General features: G+C 40.9%; 1 protein-coding gene and 1 long non-coding RNA gene across 5 annotated transcripts in view; one reads left to right on the plus strand and one right to left on the minus strand.

Annotated features, from left to right (window-relative positions):
* LOC116446012 overlaps positions 1-15156 on the minus strand; it is a 32019-nt gene extending 16863 nt beyond the window's left edge. For 3 of the 4 annotated variants that reach the window (XR_004240984.1, XR_004240983.1, XR_004240982.1), the window contains exons 1-2: positions 14581-15156; positions 12775-12909 (exon numbers count right to left, since the gene is read on the minus strand). This is a non-coding gene — a long non-coding RNA (uncharacterized LOC116446012). The remainder of the gene's footprint in view (positions 1-12774; positions 12910-14580) is intronic. The other variant, XR_004240985.1, reaches the window with a different exon arrangement.
* A 71-nt stretch (positions 15157-15227) lies between these two features.
* The window catches only part of CSTF3 (cleavage stimulation factor subunit 3), a 48407-nt gene continuing 37929 nt past the window's right edge, over positions 15228-25705 (plus strand). The window contains exons 1-3 of the mRNA XM_032113213.1: positions 15228-15413; positions 24571-24672; positions 24802-24897. Of these exons, the coding sequence (XP_031969104.1) occupies positions 15384-15413; positions 24571-24672; positions 24802-24897 (228 nt within the window). The 5' untranslated portion in view covers positions 15228-15383. The remainder of the gene's footprint in view (positions 15414-24570; positions 24673-24801; positions 24898-25705) is intronic.

The raw sequence follows: 25705 nt of genomic DNA on the forward strand, positions 1-25705 counted from the left end.
ACATTTTTTCTTGCTTACTTGCTATGCGAAGGGTACACAATGCTCTTGGTAGCTCTTATACCACCTGATGCAAAAAATCCAGGCAGAGTCTGGCCTTTCATTGAAAGCAGTGCTCCAAATCTGCTTTATTTTTTTGTTCATTTGTCTGCAGAAGAGTCCTGGTACACGACAGAAAACAATACCACTTGCTAGAGGCAAGCACGATTCCAAAAGACAGCCTAATTTTTCCTCTAAGTTCTGCCAATGCACAGCATTACTGACTTGCAAAGCTTCTGGGAAGACTCACGGACAGGCTGCCAAGCTATCCTGGTACAGTGATGTGGGCTTATGACCAAAACAGCTCCCATGCAGGCTGCTTTGCCATACCGCACAACAATGTAAGTATCCTTCCATTGTATGAGGGTTATTCCATGAAATCCATTGCCTTATCTAATCCAGAACTGTTTAGTGGCTGGAGGATACTTCGGTCTTCACTGCTCCTTGAGCAAGCAACAATTTTCTGTGTTGAGTCTTCATTTGGAAGGCATCACATCCTGGGAAGAGTCAGAGCAATTTGAGGTTACACTGGTGGGAATGCCCTGCCCACTGTTGTATTCTTTCTCTCTTCCACCCATGTGTCAGTATTTTGGACTGTAAAAATTTCTGTGGGAGCAGGCAAGGCCTCTCTAGAGATTCCTGATTTCATGACAGATGTTTGCCACAAACCAAAGCAAGTATCCAAATAAGCAAATAATGTTTGTCTTTGAATACCATCTCTTTTTTCAAAGCTGGAAAATGATGTTTCAAACACACACTCATGTATTTTAATAGACAGAGTTTGGCAGAGAAGCACACTGAAGAGAAATCCAGCCCTGCCCTGCTTGTGCCAATACGAACTTGATCACGTGTTCTTTGAAGTGAATAGTGAAGTCTCCAGTATCCACTACACCTCTGTAAAAACAGAACTTATTAAACAGGTTAATTAATAGCCTTGTTTTATGGACACTGGAAATGAGATTAGTAACTCCTTATTCCATTTGGGTTCCATCCTACTCCCAGTCACATCATGACTGTCTCCATCTAGTCAAGTAAATGGCAGATTTGTGACTGCAGGGCTTTTTCCGCCTCTTCCAGAGGAGAAAAAGTTAATGTTAAAATAATACCTCTTGCACATGCAAGAGAAAAAGTGGTCTACTTTGTGTCAATTGTCCATTCCCATGAGAATTAATTCCAAGAGCAAGCAGGAGCCCCTCTGTTGTCAAGTGACTGTAAGTGATATGTGGTAAGCGATACACAGAACAGAAGCAGTGGGCTACATCCACAGCGGTGTTACTGCAAGGAAAGGTGTTACACCACATTAACCTGAACTGTGCAATTCTGCCTGTTCACTCTGAGGCTCTGGGCTCCCCCCACTCACAGAGGCATGATGCAGTACAGCCAGGGCGGGCACTTCCTCACTGGGCGTTCTTTGGGACCGACGTATCAGTGATTATATGAGCTAACCCTCCCCACAAAACCCTTGCAGCGCCCTCTCACCATGGTCAGCTCACTCGAGATTACTGCACATACAATTTTCAGCAGCTGACTCGGGTAACACCCACTCCTCTGAACACGTGTGACCACTGAATCCCTGCTGAGCCCCACTGTACACAGCGTTGGTGAGAGCAAAGTGTGACAGAGTCAGGAAAACTCCAAGTACTAAACGTGCCAATTCATAAGTATCCTTACTATTCTTAGTACCTAGGACTCTTATCCCCACCACCACCATCCTTTCCCCTCAAGCTCATTTTCTAATTTCTCTTCACCGTTTCTACTCATTTCTATTCCAAGTTGTATGTGTAGGGTTTTAATTATCTTCTATTTTGGGGCATTAAAAGATTCTGAATCATCCCACCTTCTGGGAGATTAGTAAACCCAGCGATTATCAACAAAAACGCTGTTGAATGCTTATTATCCATGCTAATTATTCAATTAAAAAATATGCTGGAGCCATCAGCGGGACACTTCCATTTCATGGTTGAATAAAAGAAAAAACATCTTTTAAAATTGCTCTAAAGCAATTATTTTAAAACTTGCTTTTCAGAGCTAATCTTTCCCCAGTACCTCCATGCTGGTACAATAAAACCTGTGCATAGAGATCAATGCATGTGGCAACCCATGCACAAAAAATTCAGGAGATGCAGAGACTTGTCTTGGACACCCCGCTAAGATAAAGCCCTGATATGTACCCTTTTTTTCCTGAGTAGAGTACCTTTTGTTTCTGCCTAACCTTTTCAAACACATGGATGCTGCCAACACGTCTCAGTATCCTGACGCTCTTCTGGTCTCAGTATTTTAAGCATACAATTATGATCATGAAGGTAACTTTCAGCCTAATCAATCTTAAGACCATCAGTAGTTCAGAGTCTTTATATGATTTCTCCTCTTTCTAGCACTTTCTAGCACTTCACACCCTTTTAAAAAAAATTTTTAATCATGATTTTGCAATCACAGTGCTTATATGCCATCTTATCATCTGGCTACAGTCTGAAATGAGTTGCCTGACTAAACTGGCAAGGAAACCCAGAACCAGGTGGAAAAGTAGCCTGGGATGGACCTTTCCCAACAGGTATTTACACCAGACAAAGCACTCACAGAAATATGCTTCCTCCCAGGTCTGTCAAGCCAGTCTTAAATTCAGGGATGCCCATATACTTCACCACCACGGCAAATTGAGCTACTCCAAGACTCCTCTAAATCCTCCTAACAAAATCCTGGGTGCATTTCAAAGGAATCTTTCGTTTCTTGGACCTGTCTGTGGCACCTGCGGAACAAGAGTTAGGCAACATAGAGCAGCTTGCCAAAACAAGCAATTTTGAAATTAGTAACCCAGCAAGCACTACTACATGAAGATCTCACATTACCTGTCTGAGATTCCCATTATCAGGACATTTCTATTACAAATAAACATGCCCTAGATGCAGAATTTGAGCAGAAAACATATCTTGGGTACACAAGTATTAGACACACAACTTGCAAGGCTTGCCTGCCTTTTACACTTTCACAAAGATTTTCAAGAGGACTTTCAAAGGGCCACCATAGAACAGTATCTACACATATTCTGCTTCAAGAGAGGATAGGAAAAAATAGGGACTTTTATTCCAAGAGATGGCATATGCAGGAAGCCTGTCAGTGCCTTGTAATTCCAGTTACAGTCTGTGCTCACCCTAGCAGTAAAAGCAGCATGGATGTGACCATACAGAATGGGCTCTGGAGAACAGAGCAGATACATCGGAGTCAGCTGTGCATGATGCCAATGAGTGGGTCAGGGACTACCATGGAAGGCTCCTGTCAGACATATTTGTATACATATTTTTATACATACATATATAAATATACACACAAGCTTTAAAATATGAAAGAAGGATGAATAAATAAACTTCAGACTTGCTATTTTCAGGTGCATTAACATCTGCTCTACAGACACAAAAAGCCAAAAAGGTTAGACAAACGACTATATGCAACTTGTGACTTAATATGAGAGAACTGTGTCTGCTGCCTGGCTCTAGGGTCTGTTCTTCCATTTGGGGCTAACTGGACAGGTTCCTGCTTCCCTTCTATTTCCAGCCAAATGGAAAAGCTGTGACCCCAGCAGAGCACTCCAACTACCACAACCACGCTTGTTTAGAACAACATGGTTGTATCCTTCACCTTTGTGCAGCTGGCACGGACAAAACACTGGTGGCTCCATTGAGAAAATTCTCTATATCAAATGGAGAAATTACTCTTCCCAGTCCAACCTGGAATGATTCTGCTCACCCTTCAGTATCAGACTCGACAGAGGAGGCAACTGCCACCCACTCATCTGTCTCATGAAGATTGAGGTCAGCTAACGAGCAGCATTTCTGTTCTCTCCTACCCAAAGCCAAACACAGAAAAGTAATATAAAATCAAAATATTGAAAAATCCTTCAAGTATTCCGTTTAAAAGACTATTTCCATCCCCATTTGCTTTTCTCAGTTGCTTAACTTCAAAAAAAAGAAGGCAAATGTTAATGCAGAGCCCTGTGTATGTACATGTAGACGCCTGACACACCCCAGTGACTTGTTTTTATGGGAGTTGCACAGTAGTCCCCGTGTTGCCTCAGTAACAACTCCTACACTGGGATACTTGAGGAAACCAGGGCACAACTTAATGAGTACCATGGCACGTACTCTGTAGTCCTAAAGCTACTTCAGCAGTGTCTGGGAGGAGCCTGTTTACTCCCTACCTTCCCATTTTCAAAAAGAATATGAAGTAAGACTGTGTCACCCATGACAAACATGCAAATCCCAGTGCTGTGCAGAGCGATGTGACACAGTTACTGGCACAAATTATTCCACAGAAATTACCAAAGTAAGTATTGGGTTTGGAGTCTTTTCCTAAATGTCTTCTACCCCTTTTTTTTTTTTAACCCTGTCTGAATGCAATTTACTAAATCAAATATTCGGTAAGAAAGAAGAGACAAAAAAAAAAAAAAGAAAGGAAAAAAAAAAAGTGTTAGCCTTGAGATAGAACAGGGCAGATCCAGGATCCTGTTAGGAAAACATTCCAGCTCAGTACCCACCAGATTAGTGACATTTTACAGTACCCAAACCCTGTTCTGGATTTCACATGATGCCTTTGTAGGGGAGCTAGCCTATAGTAAAGGAGAACTGATGAGCTGCAAGCAGACCATTGGCAGCAAAAGCAGCAATGAAAAAAGCAGGACAGATGCTTTATGAATAGCAGAGCTGGATGTGACAGGACACTCAAAAGCTGGTAGGGAAAGTTGAAGAGGTAAGCAAGTAAACAAGCTAATATGTCTTCTTCTGGGTTTACCTTTTTACTCTTTGCAATTGTAATCTTTCTTTAAAAAGCTGTTTACTTTTCCCCTACTCAAACAGCCTAGAGCTGCCAGACCAGTCTGGACTGAACACCCCTCTTTTTAATGAGTTTTTTTTTTATAGCTTTTTGCTTTTCTGGTCAGGAAACAGGCAGAGAGGAAAGATGGAGGCCAGACGGTAAATTCAATAATGATTTTGTGATTTTTTTTCAAAGATAGCCAGTTCCTAAAAGGATTTGAAGGGTCAATAGGTGTCAAGGAAACAATTTACTCTGGAACTACAGCACCTCTGCACATTTTTATAGTAATTGTTAGGGACAAGACATTATTCTTGCAATTAGGGGACAAATGCAACAGTCTACAGGATCTGACACAGCTGATGTGAGGAAAACAGCATTGCACTTGGGAAACGAGATGGCCACCTCAAATATACTGTAACCCCATTTTGAGCTGAAGCTTTGCAAATTCCAGCAAGTGATGATTCTTTGCAGTAAGATCTTTGTGAGCTTTACAATTAACTTCTCTAGGATCAGAATTTAATCCAAAGACAAGGACAATCTAAAGAGAAGAAATAAAGATCCAAGAAAGCCATGGGGAAAGTACAAACTCTTCAGATGGCATGTTTGGACTTATTCTTCCTTTAGTAATGGCGAAGCCAGGTCTGGGGTTTTTTTATTTTTATAGTATTTTCAAATTACACTGCAATATTAAGCATTCATTACTCCTTGGAGATGAACTTGACAGTAATTTCAGTGCTGTTCAAGGGTGCCTAGGATATGAAGAAGACAAATTATACACATTTTGACACATTGAAAATTTTAGCCTTGTATCTTATATTTTTTATTTACAAAATTGGCTACAGAGAAAGCAAAGGGCTACTACACTTCTCTTGCTCTATCCCCCCTCAAGCTCTCGGCATCTGTTTTAGTCTATGGCAGGTTTAATTCTTGTACATTTTGACACTGCATTCTAAATGTTGTTTCAGACATTTTTTTCAGTATGTGTCCTTTCGTAATAGAAGCCAGCTGCATTAATCCCTGGAAAGAGCTACACAGAAGGCCAACTAACGAGATCTTCTCTTTACTCCCAGTAAAAAATCTGGACAATACCTGTAAAGGATATTCTATAGTTATTTGTAAGTATTGATCACAAAATAGCAACACAAACGTCTCTCTGAATTTTATCGTCTTACAAGTGCCTAAAGTATTCATTTCTCCTTTTTTTCTCAGCCTACAATGGGAAAACATATTTATTGAAAATCTTTCTAAAATGAAAAACTAATTAATTTAATTTAATCTTATATATTCAGCTAATCATTAGGAATAATATTTTTTCTGAATTCACAAAAGTAAAAGGTAAAATAATTTCTCTCATAATAGTTGCTTGGTTTTCATTCCTCTTTCTTACATTACTGGAATTTCTCAGTCATTTGTTGTTGTGTGTCACTCAGATGTTTTACTGAAATAGATGGCAATGCTACCAGAAAGCTCTGTCAGATGGCTCTGAGAGAACACACTCTATCACCCTAAATGTAGTTTTTGGCCCACATTTGGTAACAATTCAGTTTGTGTTCTAGAACTCTATGTCAAGCACACAAGATATGAGAAAAATGTATAAGCAATGCTCTGAGTACACAGAAGCAAGAGCACCGAAAAAATAGCTCCTACGGCCAGTCATAGCTAAAAAGTATTTTAATAATATGAAATATTTCAAACTGATTTAGAAGGAAAAAAACCCCAGAACTTCCAGATGCAGGACTGAAATTGCCTTTTCACCCAGACACCTTATGTCTGGGGTTTATAAATGCCTTTGTCTATGTTGTTACCATCGTGTGCTGTGTGTCCTCCCTTTTAATAGGAGTTAAATGCAAAAATCAGAACAAATTAAATTCAGCTGGAAAAGAGAAACTGAAGTTGTTTCCTCAATTTTATATATGCATGTAGAGATAGGCGTTTTAAAAAGCTGTAGAGACACTTTAAATATATTTAATCTAAGCAGTTAATTCTTCCAGATAGCAGTGGTTCTGTATGAGTGCTGGTGACAGCTGCTCCGGCTTTTAAGCACAAAGGAGAAGGATAAAACAATCATTAACAGTTTTTAATCCACAGTATTCTTCTGAAGCCTTTGAAAACGTGAGCAAATACGGGTTTGAAATTTATCATCGTTGTAAGGGTCATTTACCACTGTATTTAAAACAGCGGCATTTTTCTTCATTACTGCTTTGTATTAACTTACATTTCTTACAGTGACCTCCCTTTTCTGGTGCATACAGCAGTACTTTTCCTTACAGACTTGAATTTGTTCGGAAAATAAAATATATATAATGATTTAGCACATAGTTTAGGCATGGTTCTTTAACGCTGGTGACTAGTACCTTCTGTGAGAAAAACGAAAAAAAAAAAGGTCATGAATTTATAACCATGAATTCTCAAAGCAAGCCTGAAAAGAAGAGCAGCAAAAGGAAGGAGTGGGATTCATTACGAAACCCAGCAGATAATTGTAGCAAATGCGTATTATAAAGATGAGTCACCCAGCAAAGGCTGAAACAAAAGGCAGCACGAGGACAGAGATAGCGCTGGAGAAAAGCACATCGAGCTAGATAACACACACAATGCACTCAGTCCTTTAAGTACCCCACGAAACCAGCCGCTGTCTTTCAGTTACTAAACACAGTTACATCCTTTAATGAGCAAGTAACTTACAAGACACTACGGCAGTGCCATCATTCACTCTATCACACATGCAGAATCATCCGTTCACTTATCATACTCCTTTAACATTGTCTTCATTATCTGAACCAAGAAGTAAATTGCCACTCGCTTTTCACCACCACTTGGACATCCCTCCATAATACCACACTGCTGCCATGTTCCCGATCTCACCAGCACACACAAACAGCAGCTTGGCTCTGTATCCCAAGCATTCCTGCTCACACAGGACCACAACACACTGTTATTTCTTGACTGCACCCTAAAGAAATTAAGGAATAACTTCTTTATTAATCTTGGGGAGCACGAAATAAAGGAGGCTCCTGAAGAGAATTTCTTAGTAGGAGCAAAGTTAACACATAGAAATTGACGCTGTTCTCCCTAATTAGAGACCTGCTGCGCTTTAGACACGCAGCATTTCTGCAAGGAGACAGCAACGGGAGTTTCAGAAGCTGAACGAAAGCATCAGCAGCAACTTTGTCAGACTGCACTGACACACTCCATGGACTGCCCTGGTTCTGTCCTGTCAGAGCAGCGATTCTTCCATGGGCTCTCTCACCCAGGAACGGGAGCACACTCTGCAGAAAGCACATTTTGACGTTGGAGCCACAGTGGGTCCAGAGCTTTCCATACTGCGTAAAGCTTTGTGAGAAAGTGCCCTGGTCCTTTCAGCATCCAAACAACAGCCCAAAGGCTTGTTTCTCCCATTCTGTGCAAACAATCACTGCTTAACTGTTTCAAATCTCCTAGCAGTATGTTTGTAACCGGGAAAGCTACAGTTGTTGCAATAGGCACCTGGATTTACAAGGTAATTAGTGTTGACAAAGTTCCCAAACCTACTGTCACATCTGAGTGGACGGCACTTCCAAATTGTGCTGGGATACACACATCCTTCTGTGCTCATGATTTCTAACGAATTACAGAAGGAAAAAAAAAAAAAAAAAGAGAAAGTTGTGGGATTCATTCATTTTCGACCAAATTTGCACTGAAAATCTGTTTTTCATATAACGGATGCATACTTCTGATACATAGCAGCTCTAGTTCTTTGCTCCAAGGAACAAAACCAAGACAAATGACCACAACAAGAGTGACAACAGAAAGCCTTAATGATGAGAAATAAAGACACATCATTTCTGGTCAAAGAGCAAACAAATATAATAAAAATCCAAGGTACCTCATTTTTTTGTGTTAAATCACTGCAGGACCATTACATTTTGAGTACTTTTCCCAGGAACTGTCCCCAGTCTTTGGAAGGATGCCACTTGGAACAAGTACTAATATCTAAGAATGACATTCCCTTTTCTGCCTCATTGCCCACTGTATGCTAATAAAATGAAATGGCCGTTCCAGAGAAAACACTCACCCATGTATTATTATTTTAAAACTGTCAAAACAACACAATGAAAAAAATAACAAATGCACACATGTAACATGAAATGAACTGTAATGCAAGATTTAAGTTCAATCAATACATAATTAGAGCTGCCTGGAAGAGGCAATACTTTTCAGACTGTTGACCTGAAGGGTACTTTTTCTTATATTTAGGCTGAGACATTTTCCTTAAATGAGATTTCAAAGTGCAGTGTTATACTATGTCAGAAATACAACAACAAAGCAAATTCTACTACAGCATATGGTGATTGAGCTGAGGTATCATTTCAGGTTCAAATGCAGCATAAGCTTAGCTAATAGAGAGAACACAAAAGCACCTCCTTAGCTTTGTGTCCTTATTAATTTAATAAAAAATGGCACAAAAGAAAACTTGGAATCACTGCTTTTACTACAGAACACAGCTCCATTAACATGAATCCCAGCTTCTTATGGAAAAGGACCCCAGCATTGCAGCTACCACCAAGCACAAGTGTATCTGTCTGCTTGTCTGGTATGATCACCATGGTACCCAGATGCTTTAGAGATAAGTATGAAAACACAGTCCTTAATTCAAAGTGCATGCAATCTGTCAAGGTAAATTTACACGGGGATAAACACACAGGGGGCTGTGATTTCACGTGCAGCATGCAGGTCTGGACTAGGTGACATCAGCAGTACAGGAGATTCACACAGAGGTCAGGAACATCAGTCATTTCTTCAAAATTAGCTTTGGTAACAATAATCTATGACAATGGCCTCATTAGAGACAGAAATGTAGGTTAAGGTGGGACACACAGGACAGTCACCACGGGTTCCCAAGGTGAACTGAAGCAGGGGGTATTTTGCGGATCAAGCTGTACACTGTGAATGTAGGAGGAGGGGGTGGTTACTATTCCAGCACCAGGAATGCATCTTGGCATTTCCAAGATTTGTAAATCAAGTTTGCCTAAAATAAGGAGATTGAAACAAGCCCAGACTTTGGTTTCTTTCACATTGCTTCTAGGTTTCTGGGAGCTTGCGATGTACTTGCATCACACAAACATGCTTTGTTTCATAATAGAAGGAAACAAACTTAGAAGAAAGATTGATTGATTCTTATGTAAACCCTTGTTTCCTGGAGCTGAGCTTTCAAGCAAAACATCAAACACTAAAGTTGCATAGCAACCTCCCCACCCCCATTACAGGTGGACCGGGTGGCCAGTTCCACCTTTCCTGTTTCTCCAGGCTGCACAAACACAGCGCTTGCATAGGTAGGATTTATGTCAGCAGGGTGAGCTTCCTAGCTGTGGACAACATGTATTTAAGAAAACAAGAGTTCTGCCCAAAACACCCCAAGGTTTGAAAACCTCTGATGTTCTGGGCTTATGTTTTCCAGTATATTATGAAAATGAACAGCACCTAATGTCTTATAAACTCACTCTCACACATCATTTTATGATGATTGGATTATTCAGCTAAGTAGAAGGCATTTGTGTGCAAGCAACATTATGCTTAGATAGTCAATTTTTATTTGTTGTTAATCACTAGCAGTTTTTGGAAGCACTACAGTATTATATCCAATAATCACAATGACCACTAAATTTTGTATCACTGGCTTTAATTGAGAAATAACTGCAATCATCACTATGGTTTTAAAAAGGCTTTGTCTGTATATTTGCAACTAGAGTAAACATACACTAGAAAACACCTGAGACTAAATACTGCTATGCAAAAGCATAACACCAATTACAAGTAAGTATGTTCTGCCCCACCTCATTTTGTTCTCCCTTTTATTTGTTGGATGATCTCTATGCTGCCTACTGGCAAGTTCCCTCTTTGATTTCCAATCATCCTTTGATGACTCTATTTTCCTTCCATATGCTTCTACTTTCTGCCCTTATTAACTGTTAAAACCCTTACACCCAAAACGTGCGTGACTTTTTCCTAAAATAAGGTAAAGTTAGAATACTTTTAAAATGATTCATCATTGCAAGCTGTGACTCGACAGAAGAATTCACAGAAAGACACTTGTGATGTCCAACAACAATGTGGCAGGAAAAAGTCCTGTAATCCAGACACAAAACCCCCTAAGTTGTTGCCGTGCCATTTTCCCTGTTGGGCGGCTGCCAGGTACGTGCAGCTCGTCCCCTCGCTCCGCTTCCAGCCGAGCCGCAGCGGTGTTTGTCTGCCACCTCCCGGGTGAGTCACAGCGCTGGGGACACCGAGTGGGCACAGGCCGACCCGGACAAGCCACAAGAACGCATGTAGCCATGCTAGTGGTCATCAGGCACATTTTAACGACTTCAAAAATACTTAGCTTACAAACACTCAAAAATTTGACAACGCTGCAATCAGTGAACTGTGCTGCTATTTGTAGACATTACCTCATCTTGCTCCCTCCAGCTGCAAGGCTTCATTTGGACTCCACTTTGATCCAGTACACAAACAAATAGCATTTTTCAGTTGGTTTTTTTGCTGTTGTTGGTTTGGTGGGTTTTTTTTTTTGTTTGTTTGGGGTTTTTTGTGTGCTTTTTTTTTTAACTTCGTGGTGTAATTTGAGGTTTTCTAGATTTCTACTCTTCTGCCTAGAAATTTTGTCCAGGCAGAGCTGGTGGGTATCGGTCTCTCTCCAATTTTGAGACCCTTGGACACTCTTGCAGCCTGGCAGTGGACATGCAGGAATGCCAGAGGAATGGCTGCTGGACATGTGGGACTGACTGTGCCCATCCTGGGGAACTGATCTGCACACAGACTGTACACCCACAGCATTCGGGACATTAGACTCACTGTATGTACACTATAAATGGTACATCCATAAATATCTGCCCATAAATCTTAAGGGAAAAAAACAATGTAACCCTGCCTCTGAGGATACCCAGTTGTTGGCTTAAACGATTTACAGCACTATGTTCACTGCTTAGTGTTTCATCCTTAAAATACAGCTTTGACCACAGAGAGATCGATCCAGCTTCAGATTTCGTTTCATTATTGTAAATTTTCCAAAGAATCCACAAGGCAATATAAATAAACATTGATGAACACTAATAATGATCCACAACAGCGAGAAGTGTTATAGAAAGGCAATAACTACTTGCACTGGAAAAGAACTCTGCATTGAAAACAGAACAAGATTTAGAACAAGCTTCTTTAGTCGATGTGATGATCATTTATACTTTTCTTAGAAAACTGAAAAGCTGCTTACAAAAAATAAATTATGCAATACTGTAATAAATAGCATTAAATGGTAGGCAATTCAAGCAAATGAATTGATGTTGAGGAGGCTAGGATTCAATCCAGATTTTTAACATCTTATTACACTATTAAAATATATTACTGCAACTATGTAGTCTGCTGTAATTATTTTCTACTAATCATGCAAGTTATTCACTGGTCCATTCACCTTTGTTTTCTGCTTATACACTAAATTTCTAAACTAGTTTCAATCCCACTACTGCCTTCTCCTCTTCACCACCCAAATCCCCCCCAGACGCTTCCTTCCCTCTTGACTATAAACTCCAGTAGTACCAGTGCAGAGCCCAAGAAAGCAAACTCAGCAAAGCTTGTTTGGGTTTTGCTTCCTCCCTCATGTTTGACATTGATGCATCTGATTAGTGAGACACAGCTCACTGGATGTCAAATGGGGAGGAAACCAGTTTGGCAGAAGGATGAATTTCATTCTTAATTATGGCCTATGGAAATACTAACTTAGACTGCCTTCTTTTTTTTAGTTCACAGAATCCCCATGGTGTTGTCAATTTACAAATACAAAAGGAGTGATTATGGATTCTATATGGGACTCAGGCACTGCAGAAGTCTCACCTGAAGAACCACCAGGGCCCACCATCCCCCTGGCCAAGAGCAAGACAGGATCTCTCAGTTTTCAGGTCAACATACCTTTACCCTGTGTTTGAAACCCATCTCAGAGGAGGGGTGACAGCCCACAGACTCCAACAGCGTGGTGACACTGGCGACACAGTGGGGAGGACAATCTTCAGTATCCTCTGCATTCTGGTAGCTTGAGATTCAGCACTGACACACAGAAATTAATGGGGCAGTTCAAATCTAAGGGCCTTAAACTTTCTCTCTAGCACTGAGTAGACATAATTAATATAATTATATCTGTGATTGAATCCCTTTGAAAATAAGGTTGCAAACAATGTTTTTAGTGGTTATAGTTGCACAAAACCTGTGATTTCATAACTAGCATTAAAAATAAGCTGCTGTGGCAGCTAAAATCACTTGGAAGACAGGTACGTCAGGTCTGTTTGATAACCACTCCCCCAACTCTGTGAAAGCAGCCTCCTGTCAAATTCGCTTCACTTACAGTTTGCCAAGATCTTGGCCTGGCAGCCTTTAAGGTTCAACATCTATTTAGGTTCTCATTTTCTTCCAGTTTTAAGTACCACAGACCTGTAGGTACAGTAGTCTTCAATTCCTGACCAGCTTCAGATTTGGTTTTGATTTCTGCCACATTCCCTCCCAGAGCAGTATAATCCACAACAGTTTCCTAGTTAACTCATGGCTTACCATTAAATTTCACAGCAGTGACTGAACTAAGCATGAATCACTACAGCACAGCAGGTATTAGCAATGTCCTCTTGCTTTGATATCACAAACCATCTGAAAATTAAAGTGCAGCCCTTCCAAGCAGCCAGGCCTGTAATCACGTCCTCACTGCCCCAGCTACCTCGGGCTGGGAGCCTCGAGCTACTCCCCTGGAGATGACGCAGCTTCAGAAGAAAGGGAAGGGACAGCCAGGCTGGAAAACAACGTTTGGGCTGCGCCGGAGGAACTTGCAACTCAGTACTTGTTGTAAGCTCAGCTGTTGCATCCCTATTATTTGCCCTCATGCCACCAAGGAGAAAGCCCCAAATCAGCCTTGTTCAATGGGCCAACTAAAATGAATTTACAGCACTGTCAAACTCAAGCCAGGTGACTTTTGCATGAGGCCCAAATTTAAGTTGCAGCAAGACAAAACTTGAGTTAAGCTAAACACTGCTCTGTTCTCTAAATTTAAGACAAGGCAACACTTTCAAACCTACTTTGAAACACAACCCATCATTTACACACTTTTTTTTTAAGTAATACTGCTCCTTAGGTGCAAGATTCACCCCAAAATGTAAACCTGAGGAACCAGAAAAAAATTTCAGCCAGGCCAGGGAGGCAGCTGACACCCTGCAGTCCTGGAGTAACATAAGTATTGTCTAATTAGAGGTTCCACCAGCATTGCTTCAAGCAATTACTTTGAAGGAATTAGTTACTATATAGGAAATGGAAAAACATTACAATAAGGAATTGGAAAATTGCAGGGGTTTTGGAAAGGAATTGTATTTATTTCTCAAATATTTTCAACAAATTAGGCTCATATCACAAAGTCACTGTTCTCCAAGGACAGGACATCTTATCTGCCAAGACAGATTGATAGGCATGTTTGTATTTCAATTTTGAAGAATCAAAATTCTGAGAAATGCTACTGCACAGTTAGTCAAATAACTCTTCACTCTCTGCTCCCTTTACTTTTCCCAGGTGAAGCTTCAGAAGGTTGCATATTATGTTTTCCTTATGTCCTCTTTCCACACATTTCTGCGGTTTAAGAATGGGACTTTTGGAAAATGAGGCAGAAAGGAACCCCCAGTACTGACACCGAGTTACTTCATGTATTTTTGCATGCCTATAATACACAATTTTAAGAACACTTACACTGCTGTTGTGAAGGCAGCTAAATCACCTTGGTATCTGCCAAGCCTCCTCCAGATTTTTTTTTTCCATAGAGCACAGTTTCCCTGCAGTGGCTGATTCAAGGCCCTTTCCGCATGAACAGGCTAGCGGGTATTTTGTAAATAAAATGAAGTTGCTTTAGGGGGAGCTGCCTCCTGTATCCTTGAGGTCTTGTGACCGAGATCTCAGCCTGTGTTTTGAACTTGCCCCGGTTAGCAAGAGCTCTTGTGAGGTGGAAGGGACGAGTCTGCGGCTGGCAGCCATCGCTGGCGTTACGTCAGCGAAGGCAAAGTGCCGGCGAGGTGCCGCTGGAAGCCACCAAACCCCCTCAGCTTCCCCCGTCCCGCAGGACGCGGGGAGCGGGCGAAGGCAGCGAACGGCAGCGCCGCGACTCTCATGGCCGGGCCGGGCCGAGCACCGCAGCTTCATCCTGCCCGTGTGGGGCGGGAGCGGCCGCGGGGAGCCAGCTCTGCCCCCACAGTGTGGGAAGGGAATGAAGGCACAGCGAAAGGGGAGGAAAAAGGAAAGGAAGAGGAAGCGCCTGCCCAGCGCAGCCTCCCGCCTTCCGCGCGCCGCTCCGGCCACTTCCGGCCGCCCCCGCGCGGCCCGATGACGCACTTCCTCCCGCCAGCCCCGCTCCCCCGCCCCCGGGCCGGAGGTGCCGCCGCCATTTTGCCGCTCTCTCGCTGCCGCTCTCCCGGGCGCGGCGGCTGCGGCCGGAGCAGCGTTCTTAAGGGGCTTTAACCCGCTCGGGGCCCCGCGCCCCAGCCCGGTTTTAACGCGCCATGTCCGGAGAGGGAACCGCCGGTGACCAGGTGAGCGGGGCCCGGGTGGGCGCAGGCCGCGCCCTGAGGGGAGCGGTGCGGTGTGGGCTCGGCCAGGGCGGGCGTGCGGCGGGGGCCGGGGGGACCGCGGCCTTGTCCCGGGCTCTGAGCCTGGCCGGGGCTCCCCTGCCCTCCCGGCCGTCGGAAGTAGGTCCGTGTGCCCTGCCGCGAGCGGGGGAAACGCGGCGTGGAGCCGCCCCGGCCCAGGCGGTGACGCGCCGGGAGCTCCGGCTCGCTCAGCCCTCGCCTTCCTGGCTCAGGGCGAGGTGGACAATGGACGCCACGGCGAGCCCCGCTGTCGTGGTCTCGCCTGGTCGCTGAACACAGCGGACTTGGGAAGAAAATTGCAACCCGGAACAAGCTGTTTACAGTGACAGTTTGCGGTGTTATGTAAAGTGAGCGTTGGCTGAACTCAGGCGTTTAATGGAGAAGGCCTCTTTAACGACACCATCTGCCCCCAGAATGAAACGTTATTAAAATGCACTTAATCCTTAAACTGGAAACAGTATAAATGCGTTTATTTGATAAACGCATTTTCGTTGTGGTACAGGATGCCCTCTGTTTAGTAAGGAGCTAAACTAAAACCCAAGGAGTGCCACCTCAACATAAGGAAGAACTTCTTTATCTTTAGGGTGGCAGAGCACTGGAACAGCTGCCCAGGGAGGGCGTGGAGTCTCCCTCTCTGGACACATTCAAAACCCACCTGGACGCATTCCTGTGTAACCTACTGCAGCGGGTGACCTTGCCTGGGCTGGAGGGTTGAACATGGGGATCTCCAGAAGACCCTTCCAAACCTGATAGTTCTGGGATTCTGTGTAATAACTACAGTTTCAGTGGAGTTTGGCTTGTTTTGTTTTGTTTTTTTTAATAGACTAAAGCGTGTGTTTATCCTAACCTCTTAATTTATAGGGAGGTGCCACCAGAGTGCTGTATGTCACTTTTTAAAATCTGGTATTAGTGTGAACAATCTCTGACTTACTGGCAGTGTTCCTCCAAAATGGCTTTTTATAGTATTTGGGATTATGTTTAAAATCGGTAGTAATTGGAGGGGTGGGAATGCAAGTTCCCGATTGAGGGAAGAGTGATTGATAACAGTCATGTTTCTTAGTGGCCAGTGTAGCCTTTAGAAATACTTAAAGTTAAGCGATGGCTTAGTGCTTTTTGAAGTAGCTTTTTCTTTGTAGAATGATCGTTTCTTACAAAACAGGTTCATTTCTGTGTGTCTGGGCGTGTACCCCTGAAGGGTGGTGTGTAAATTTTATAAGATCACTATTTTGGTGGACAGGGTGGGTATAGGAAATGTAATGCTCAGAGTGTAAAATACTCAGTTTCTGCCTCATTAGGGTAATTTCCCAAATTTCCCTGTGTGCTCCAAGCTGATCAGGCCAGTTAAGTGTACTTGGAGTATGTTTGAGCAAGAGACTCTTCAGAATGGTTCCCTTCATCGTGAGACAGGTGGCTGCAAAGAAGAATATGCTACAGCAAAATTTTGTTAATGCTGGTGTGTAGTATGTTTCAGATTTAATTTCCCACTCCAATACGTTTTTAAAAATACATTGATGTTTCATAGCGTGATTAAGCTGTTTGTTAAAGTAGCATGTGTGCTTCTGTAGCTTGCAAAGTGTTACTGTTTAACTTCAACAATGCTGACTTGAGGCTTTATTTTCTTTTGCGAGGGAGAATTTGATAGGCAGAAGGCTGAGTTACTGTCTGTATACTGCATAAAAGTAGCAGATGTAATACTGCTATGCCATATCTCAGAGGGGTTTAGCGTTCCAAAACCTATAAATTGTTATTTGCAGCCTATGTAAAGCACATAGTCTAACCTGTGACTTCGGTCCATACTAAGGTTCATCTTTTTACCCATTATTATTACTGTGTTCATGTTGGGTGCACTTCAAATTAATAAAAAAGCTCTTATAGGTTGGGTTTATTTTTATTTTTTTATTCATAGTGCACCATCCTCTTAATGAAGGCCTCTGCATTCTGCTTTCCTAGAAGTCTCTAAATTTTGTTATGGTCCCTTACCTCCCTTCCCTCGGTTTTCTTCATTTTAAAGAACAGCTTTTTTCTCACCTGGCAGACTTCTGTTTCTGACTGCTAATGTTGCCATAGGCCCTATTTAGATCCCAGTGTCTTTAGCAACACTGCCGTGGCGTTTTCAGCATAGAGGCTCCCACTCACCCCGTGGTGTAGCCAGAGGGGTCCCTTCAGTGAGCTTGGCTGTGGTGTGACATGGCATGAGGTATCTAAATCCAGTGTCCCTGGAGGGAGGAACAGCAGAGCCTGGTGATGGGGGCAGCTGGGCCTTGTTCCCTTCCCACACCGCAGCTGCTGTAGACCAGCCTAGTGCTGGCTACAAGGTCTCTAGCTTAGCATGCACAGTGTTCTGAGGGTTCCAAATGTGCCTTGCTGTAGGAAACTGAAGCTGGGCAGAGGTTGGATTGCAGGTGCCTTTCCTGTTTCAGGTTTCATCTGCTGCTTCCGTGACCGGTTCTGAGGTTTTGGGTGCTGTTTTCATTGGCAGTCACAGGGATCAGTACAAAGAAGGGACTGCACAGTTAATTTGCATCTGTGCTGTACATAAAATGTAAATGTGAGACTGTATGATGCAGGTGAGAAATCTTTGACAAATCAGAGCTCTTAGCTTTGACCCACTCTCAGGCAGGGGGTTCTGCATCCTGCTTCCCAGATCCTGGCTTTTGGAAGGCACTGCCAAAAGCAGCCAGGTGAATAATAAATTACCATGCTGTCTCTAGCTAATACAGAGCTGTGGTAGTGTGGAAAGGAAGAGCAGAGTGGAATGCTGATTGTAGGAAGAGAGGGAGGATAAAGGTAATATAAGGTTTAAGACATAGATGGCTTTATTGTACCAGGTGCAGTGCAGTTGAAACATGGCTTTGCTGCCTTTAGGCCAAGCTTAGCTCCAGGAATTTTTGGGCTGCTTTACTGTGTGAATCAAGAGCCTAATCTATGTTATGTCGGTCGTCTCTTCCTTATGTTGTTGTAGAACAGACTGGAGCAGGAGGACAAACAAATACAATGCAGGCACAACTCCTGGAGTATCTTTTAAATTCTTGCACTGTGTTAACTATGCTGGACCCAAATTAATCCTGCAGAACCAGTTGAATCATGTGAGGACTTAAAATCTGTCAGGCCCCTGCCAGACTTCTGGCAAGGCCTCCGTGATGTTTAACAAACCAGAATTTCCAGGGTCAGGTTCTGGAATACCAAACACTTAGCCCTGTTTGTATCACAGAAATGCACTTTTGTAGACTGAAAGGCTGCATCTGCCTCTGTTTGCCAGAAAATTCCCTGACAGGCTCTTCCAAGCCTAACATGTCAGGGTTACAAAGAGCCCGTGCTTACACCTCTGTATGTTTTTACATTTTTCTGGCCCTTGATGTACACATCTAGTTTCATTTCAGTCATGGTGGTTGTTTCATGTACTCTGTAACAAGACCCAAGTTCCTTGTTCTCTTTGCCACTTTCTACCATGGCACAACCACTTTTTTTTCCCCTCTTAATATATACTTGCCAGGCATCAACTTCATCTGAAGAGGATGTAACATTTGCTTTATCACTGCATTAGTTGCCTTCTAATCTTTTAAGGTTAGAACATGCATTTCACACTTCCAGTAACTGTTTCTTAGATACATACCCCAGTCTGTGATGCGTTTTTTATGTTACATGAATATGGATCTGGTCTAAGACTGAGCTGTGGGAAAAAAAGATGTCTGTGTTGTCTCTGTGACTATAGAAAATACCTCAAAAACAGTTTGTTCTGGTTTCTTGATGGTACTTTTGTCCCTTTTGATTCCTTCCTCTCTTTGTCTCGTGTCTGTTTGATGTGGTATATCATGAAAGTTTCTGCATGCTCAGTACAATAGTAAGTGTTGTAGTTTAGTTTAACATTTTAAAAATAGATGTCATTGAATGCAGTGCTGAAAGCAGATTTTTTTTTTGTAGGATTGTGTGGGTTTAACATCACAGGAGGCTCCATTTTAGAGAAACTTCTTTAAGAGTAGACAGAATGAATACAAGTATTGGTGAAGGAAGGCTTCTGAGTTCATAATGCAGGAGTTTAGTGTCAGTTTTTACAGTTGTAAATAAATTGTAATTTAGGTGTATTTCCAGAGGCAGTAAGTTCCAGGTATGCCAGTAAGAAGTTAAAGTGAAAAATATGTCAGCCCAACATTTGGGAAATAGTCTATGAGGAAAGAATGGTAGTCATTACTAATCTAAAACTTTTTAATTTATTTAGAGTTTTGAGCCCAGATTATGTTGGGATGGGGCAGTACTTATAAAAGTACCTTTTTTTGGTTAAGATGAATGTGCCAGGCTATGTCTGCTCATAGTGATCCAGTCTTAAAGGACAACATTTTTTCAAGGCTGTTCACAGGTGAATTGATGTAGTGTAGAATAGAAGAAGTCAAGGCATTAAAAACATCTAAGAAAGTGCAAGAATTGATAAACTGAAACTACAGTTCCCCCAGTGAAGGGATGTGTTTCTGAGGAAAGGATTTTAAAACTTGTTCTCTACACATGCAGATACAAATAAACTTAAAGGAAAAAAAGCCTTAGACTAAACCAGCCTGTAAATTTAGCAAACTGGACAACTAACAGTGCTTGTTAAGTTGCATGTTAATATATTTGAAATTTTGTTCATTGGGTCTGGTACAGGCCAGGCTGTGCTAGATAGTGCAACACCCAGCCAAAACCACCAAACAGTGGCTTCTATGTTAATGGCCATAAACCTGCTTTTGGATAAGCAAATTGGATATTTAACCAATTTGGATAAACTAGCCGTTAAATTCCTGCCTTTTTGTATACAACAGCCTGTATGTCTTGTTTGTAGGAGTTCTTATTTCATAATTAGTTGTAGTTTTTAAAGCATCTTGAGCTGGCCACTTCATGGATGTAACAGCTGTTTTAAATGCATTTCCTTTTCACTGCAGAGGATCCTTTTCTGGAAACAGTATGCCTTAAACAATTGGATATATTTAGTCCTGCAAATAATGGAAAGGTGTTTAGGTATTTTCTTACACACTTTGGAGTCATGAAGGAGTCAAGAGGCCTGAGGAAACTGTTGCTTTTAGGACTATGGTATAAACCAAGAATATTCCCTTGGTGGTGATTGATAAATAAACAAATCCTAAAAGTCGACTTTATTTCTTCTGGTTTTGTTCCCTTAGCCATTCTTTATGAATTGGATTTTGTGCAGTTGATGTATTTTGCAGGAAGGAGATCCTGGATTTCTTCCTAGAAAGTTTGGGTTTAGGTCTCTTCAGATTTTGGAAAAATCTTTTTATATTTCTAATATCTGGGAAACTTAAAATCTATTGCTATTTGTCTGTGTATAAATAATAAAAGGGTAGTTGTGAACTGAACTGGGTGGTAATAATTTGTAGAAACCGTGAGTGCTAAAATAATTCCATGACCTTCAGACAGTTGTTCATGGGATAGGATCATGATGATGTAGAGATCCACTGAACATAGTTAACAAAAGCAGAGGAAAAAAGTGTTTTTACAGTTTGTGTGCTATATTTGTTTTCAGGTAGTAAAGTTAAAAGGCAGCATCCGATTGGGTTCATTTTGATGGTGTTTAAACTGATCTAAGTTGAGGCTGCTGCTAGAATCCCGAATAGTTTTGCATCCTTTATTCTGCATCACATCTGATCCTGAAACCAAGGGGTTGAACCATTAAAAAGTTAATTGCTTTTCTGATAGGATTATTTTTCTGCAGATTTAACTCCCTGAACTGGCTTGTTACAGGATGAGCTTATCTGAAAATGCTTATCTAGGGGCAGGTTAATGGCAGTGAACACCCAAGAATTACGTGTTCATGGTTTTGGATATTGGCTGTTGTGCAAGCAGTACAGTGAAAAATACATAATCAAAAGCTATATGTCCTTGAACTGTGATAACAGCAGCTCTAAGCACAAAGTGCTGTTAATGTAAAGTTCTCAAAACTGGGATCAAATATCTTCCTGTCTATAGTTGGGTTAGGTTAAAAGTCAGGCCCTTTGTTCCATTTTGCTGTGAGCTTGCAATCGGTGATAGTCCTCACAATGGGTGTTTGCTCACACACCTAGTTCTGGCAAAATGGTCCAGACTGGAAATTTTAAGTGTTGATTCCTCCAGGGTATAAGGAGTGATTATTTGTGAAGATGTAATGAGGCCTTATCTTTGCTCAGGTAGAACCAGGACACTGATTTGCCTGCAGTGCAGTGTGTTCCTGAGATGTAGATGGCTTTTATCTGTGCTGAAGGTGGAGAGGGACAGGAGAGAGTGTTCTCACTGGCTGTAAGAATTTGAGTGTTTTCTTATGTGTGACCTAAGGTACAAGCAAGTCCAGGCAGTCCAGTTTAAAACTGTGATCATACAGTTATTTTCAGTTCTGTAGGGTGCCTATAATTTGTCTTGTACAACTGAAGGGAGAACTTTATCTGCTGTTGCTAAACAATTATTTGCCAACTTAGAAAATCAGTCTTTTCTATTTTCTAATAAAATGATGGATATTTTCTTGTGCTTCTTGCACAGATTGATTCATGTATCATGTATTTTGTATCAAACATACAAAATTAGTTTGGGATTGCTATGGTTGTGCATCTTATCCCCATCTATTTTTTCCTGAGCTGTTTCAGCCTTTCTGAGTTTATAACCCTGTATCTGCACAGGTGAAATCAAATTCCTGGAAGTCTTAACTCAGCTGACACTGCAGTGAATTTTTTTTTTTTTTTTTGGTTTTTTTTTTGTTTTGTGTGTGTCAAATGGAAAGGTTTGAGATAATACAACTAAACTACTGCTGTAATAGTTGAAAGGTGCTTCAGTGGCCCATTCTACTTTATCTTGTTGAAAAGTCAGTACTTACAGCACAGGACGTTGTGTTTTTGTAGGGTGGGGTCCAGTTTATTGTAGCAGACACTAATGGTACGTCTGACTGGCATTTCTGTCTAATTGTATCCAGAACAATATATTTGAGACAAGTAGATTTCACTGGATGATTATAGTGAGAAGCAGTGCTTCCCACTGATGTCGATGTCTTTGAATTAGTGCTTTATTGAATAAGCAACATTACAGCTTTGGGTCACCTGTGGGGGTAGCTTATAGAAAGTGTCTTTAAACTTCAGAGGTTTCATCTCCAGTGCTGTTTCTGGAAGCTGAAATCTGTTTGTGCAGGTCATTTGGGAAGAAATGAAACCACTAGTTCATTTTATACCATTTTACATCTTAAGCCTGTAACAGTTGAACCTGGTACTACAGAATCAAAATTTTTAATGGACTTAGTGATGTAAAACTATTCATACGGTAATTTATAAATTTACTACTTTCAAGCTGACAGCTTGGAGCTACAGCTATTTAATTTGATTTTTTAAATCAAATTAATTTTATAGTAGTTTACTGTGGGACTCGATATTTGCCTTCCAAGATAACAGTGCTTTGCATTAATTAGTGTTAAAAATTGCTTGAACTGCTTGAAAAGTGAATCAAAAGGAATAATGGTCTTGAAACTCCTATAAATCTCAGCCTACTGATTTTTTTTCTTTTCCTTTTAATGAATATCTGCCACTACATGTCCATTTAACAGTCTGCACAATATTTTTGATGACTTGTCCATTTTATAATTAGTTTTATTTAAAAAACATCTCTAAAGGGATATACCTTGAATTATAACCTGCTAGGAGGATTGACACAAAAACTGGCAATGCTTAAATATATTCAGAAGTAGTCTAGTTACCTTCTGTTTCTCATGATAAAGGATGATGGCACCTTTGAGAGAGAGAGGAGTGTTGGTTCTCTCTGTGCTGTTTCTTTTTCAGCTTCAGAAGGATGTATTGACCTGTGCCTGCGCTCTGGGATGGCCCTGCTTGGGCAGGGAGGTTAGACCAGGTGACCTACTGTGATCCCTTCCAGCCTGCCCCATCCTGGGGTTCTGGGACCTAGACTCAATATGAAGAATTAAAATTAATTCCTTGAAATAATCTTTTAGCAATTGACAGGGTTTGGGTTTTTTTTTTTTTAGATGGTAAATCAGTCACACTGCACTATACATTAGAGATGAATGTTCTAACAGTAATTATGTAGTGAAATTGTAAAATTTCACCAGCAAGGTCTTACTTAAGGGTTACTATTTTTTTTTTAAGGGTTACTATTGTTACATCTCACAAAGGCAAAAATATAGTTGGTGTGGTTTTTGTATTGCTATTATCTGCCTAAAAATGAGTCATATTTGCAAAGTTAGTGAATAAGTTGTTTGGAGTGCAGGTCAGAACAATATTTCAGGCTTAGTAATAAACTTCAGGTCATGTAGGCTTGTAACAAGCATGTATTTTAAGGGTCTCTGTGTGTGATCTTCACACTGTAATTTTTTATGCCTCTTAGTGTTAACAATGTTAAATCTAGAAAAAAAATCTCTGAAAATCATAAAGCAAGTTATTTCCAGAAGTGTTTGAAAGAACACTTAAACTTACACTATAATAGTAACTATGTTAAGAAGTTTGCATTCAATTCGGTAAAGCTTTTAGCCTCAAAAAAGCTTTTAAACTTCAACAGGAATGTCTGAGTGTTAAAAAAAAAAAGGTGGTTTTAGTGCCAAAACAACAGGAAGGCATCTGTGGGGTTGAGAGGTCAGAAAGTTACCAAAAAAATTGTGCTTGGATAGTGTGTATCTTTCTGCTAAGCTATGATAGTTTTCTTGGTAACTGCTTGATACCAAATACTTGGTGTTGTCCATATGTGGAATGACTCCTGCAGTAACCTGGATTTGTTTGCCTGAGCTCTGTAATAGCAGTGTTGGTCTGAATTTACTTTCGCATCTTAAAAGTTCCAGGTTGGTAAAGGTGTTTAAAATTCATAGTGCAGTAAATATTCTGGCAAACTCAAATTTGTTCTCATGTTTTAGAGACATTGAATTGGTTTAGTCTAACATCCTGGTTGGCGCCCATAACATGTAGAACTTGTGTGTATGTTATCTTCCTGGGACAAATTGTTTTCCAGATGAATTCCGATTTAGTAACTGCATCTTAAAAACTGAGTTCTGGAATGTTACACTGTTGGAATGTTATCTTTAGCTTGACTGTGTAGGTGGGACAGAACTTTTCAAGCACTGCTTGTGATCTCTTATGTCTTCTTTTTAATTTTCTAGACTGCTGAATATGTCCCAGAAAAAGTGAAGAAAGCTGAAAAGAAACTAGAAGAAAATCCATATGACCTTGACGCTTGGAGCATTCTCATTCGAGAGGCACAGGTTTAGTGATATAGGATTACATTTCCTTATCTATGATCCACTCACACTATTTGGTTCTGGAGTAAAATCAACATATTCATTTACATAAATCATAATATTGTAAATGCTGTTTTGATTTTCAATTTTTAGAATCAGCCCATAGACAAAGCACGGAAGACCTATGAGCGCCTTGTTGCCCAGTTCCCCAGTTCTGGCAGATTCTGGAAACTGTACATTGAAGCAGAGGTTAATATTTTTACATTTTTTCTTATATAACATTTCATAGGATTTTAAGTTTATATTTTTATAAACATGAATAAGATAGGCACATAATATCTAGGGGAAAGGGGATTTTAAATATGCCTTGCCTTTATTTTGTAAAATAGGTACAAAGGAAATGATTAAAATGAATTCTAAAGTATTGGGTCTTTTATGAGTTGATGATTGTTGCATTATGGAATTGCAACAACATTAAAACTGTTTCAATGGTATTGGAGTGCTTTAGCCTTTTATTTGCTTGTCGTGTCAATTTATTGCCTCCCGTGTCACTTACTTAGAGGACTTTTTTTTTATTTACACATACAAACTTATTTGAATGACTTTCTCTGAATATTTGGTTCTTTTATTTTTTTTGCTTTCTTAGGAAATTGAGTGTTTCTGTGAACAGTGTTTGCAGGGAGGGTGTGGGGATGGAAGCTAACTTCTGGAATGAAAATGCACTAGCACAACTCATTAGCTTTTAAAAATCCCAACCAAATTGTGATTGTTCACATAACTGGGTAAGACCACTAAGTGCGTTGGTCATTTGAACTCCTCAATGACATGCCATGAAATTCCCTGTATAATCATGGGGGGTGGTGGTGTTCATTTTGGTTTGATTCCTTTCTGTAGCTGTTATTTAATACTAATACACATGGTTTCTATGGGCATCTTCCAGCTGCACATTTTTCTTGAGACAGATTTTCTATATGCTAAACTTCAGGGGTGGGGACCTGTATTCAGTAGATGAGAAATGAGCTCTCTTTTTCTTCCATTTTATGTGAAATTTCATTGC

Source organism: Corvus moneduloides, chromosome 6 (genome assembly GCF_009650955.1).
Source record: "Corvus moneduloides isolate bCorMon1 chromosome 6, bCorMon1.pri, whole genome shotgun sequence".
Classification (NCBI taxonomy): Eukaryota; Metazoa; Chordata; class Aves; order Passeriformes; family Corvidae; genus Corvus; species Corvus moneduloides.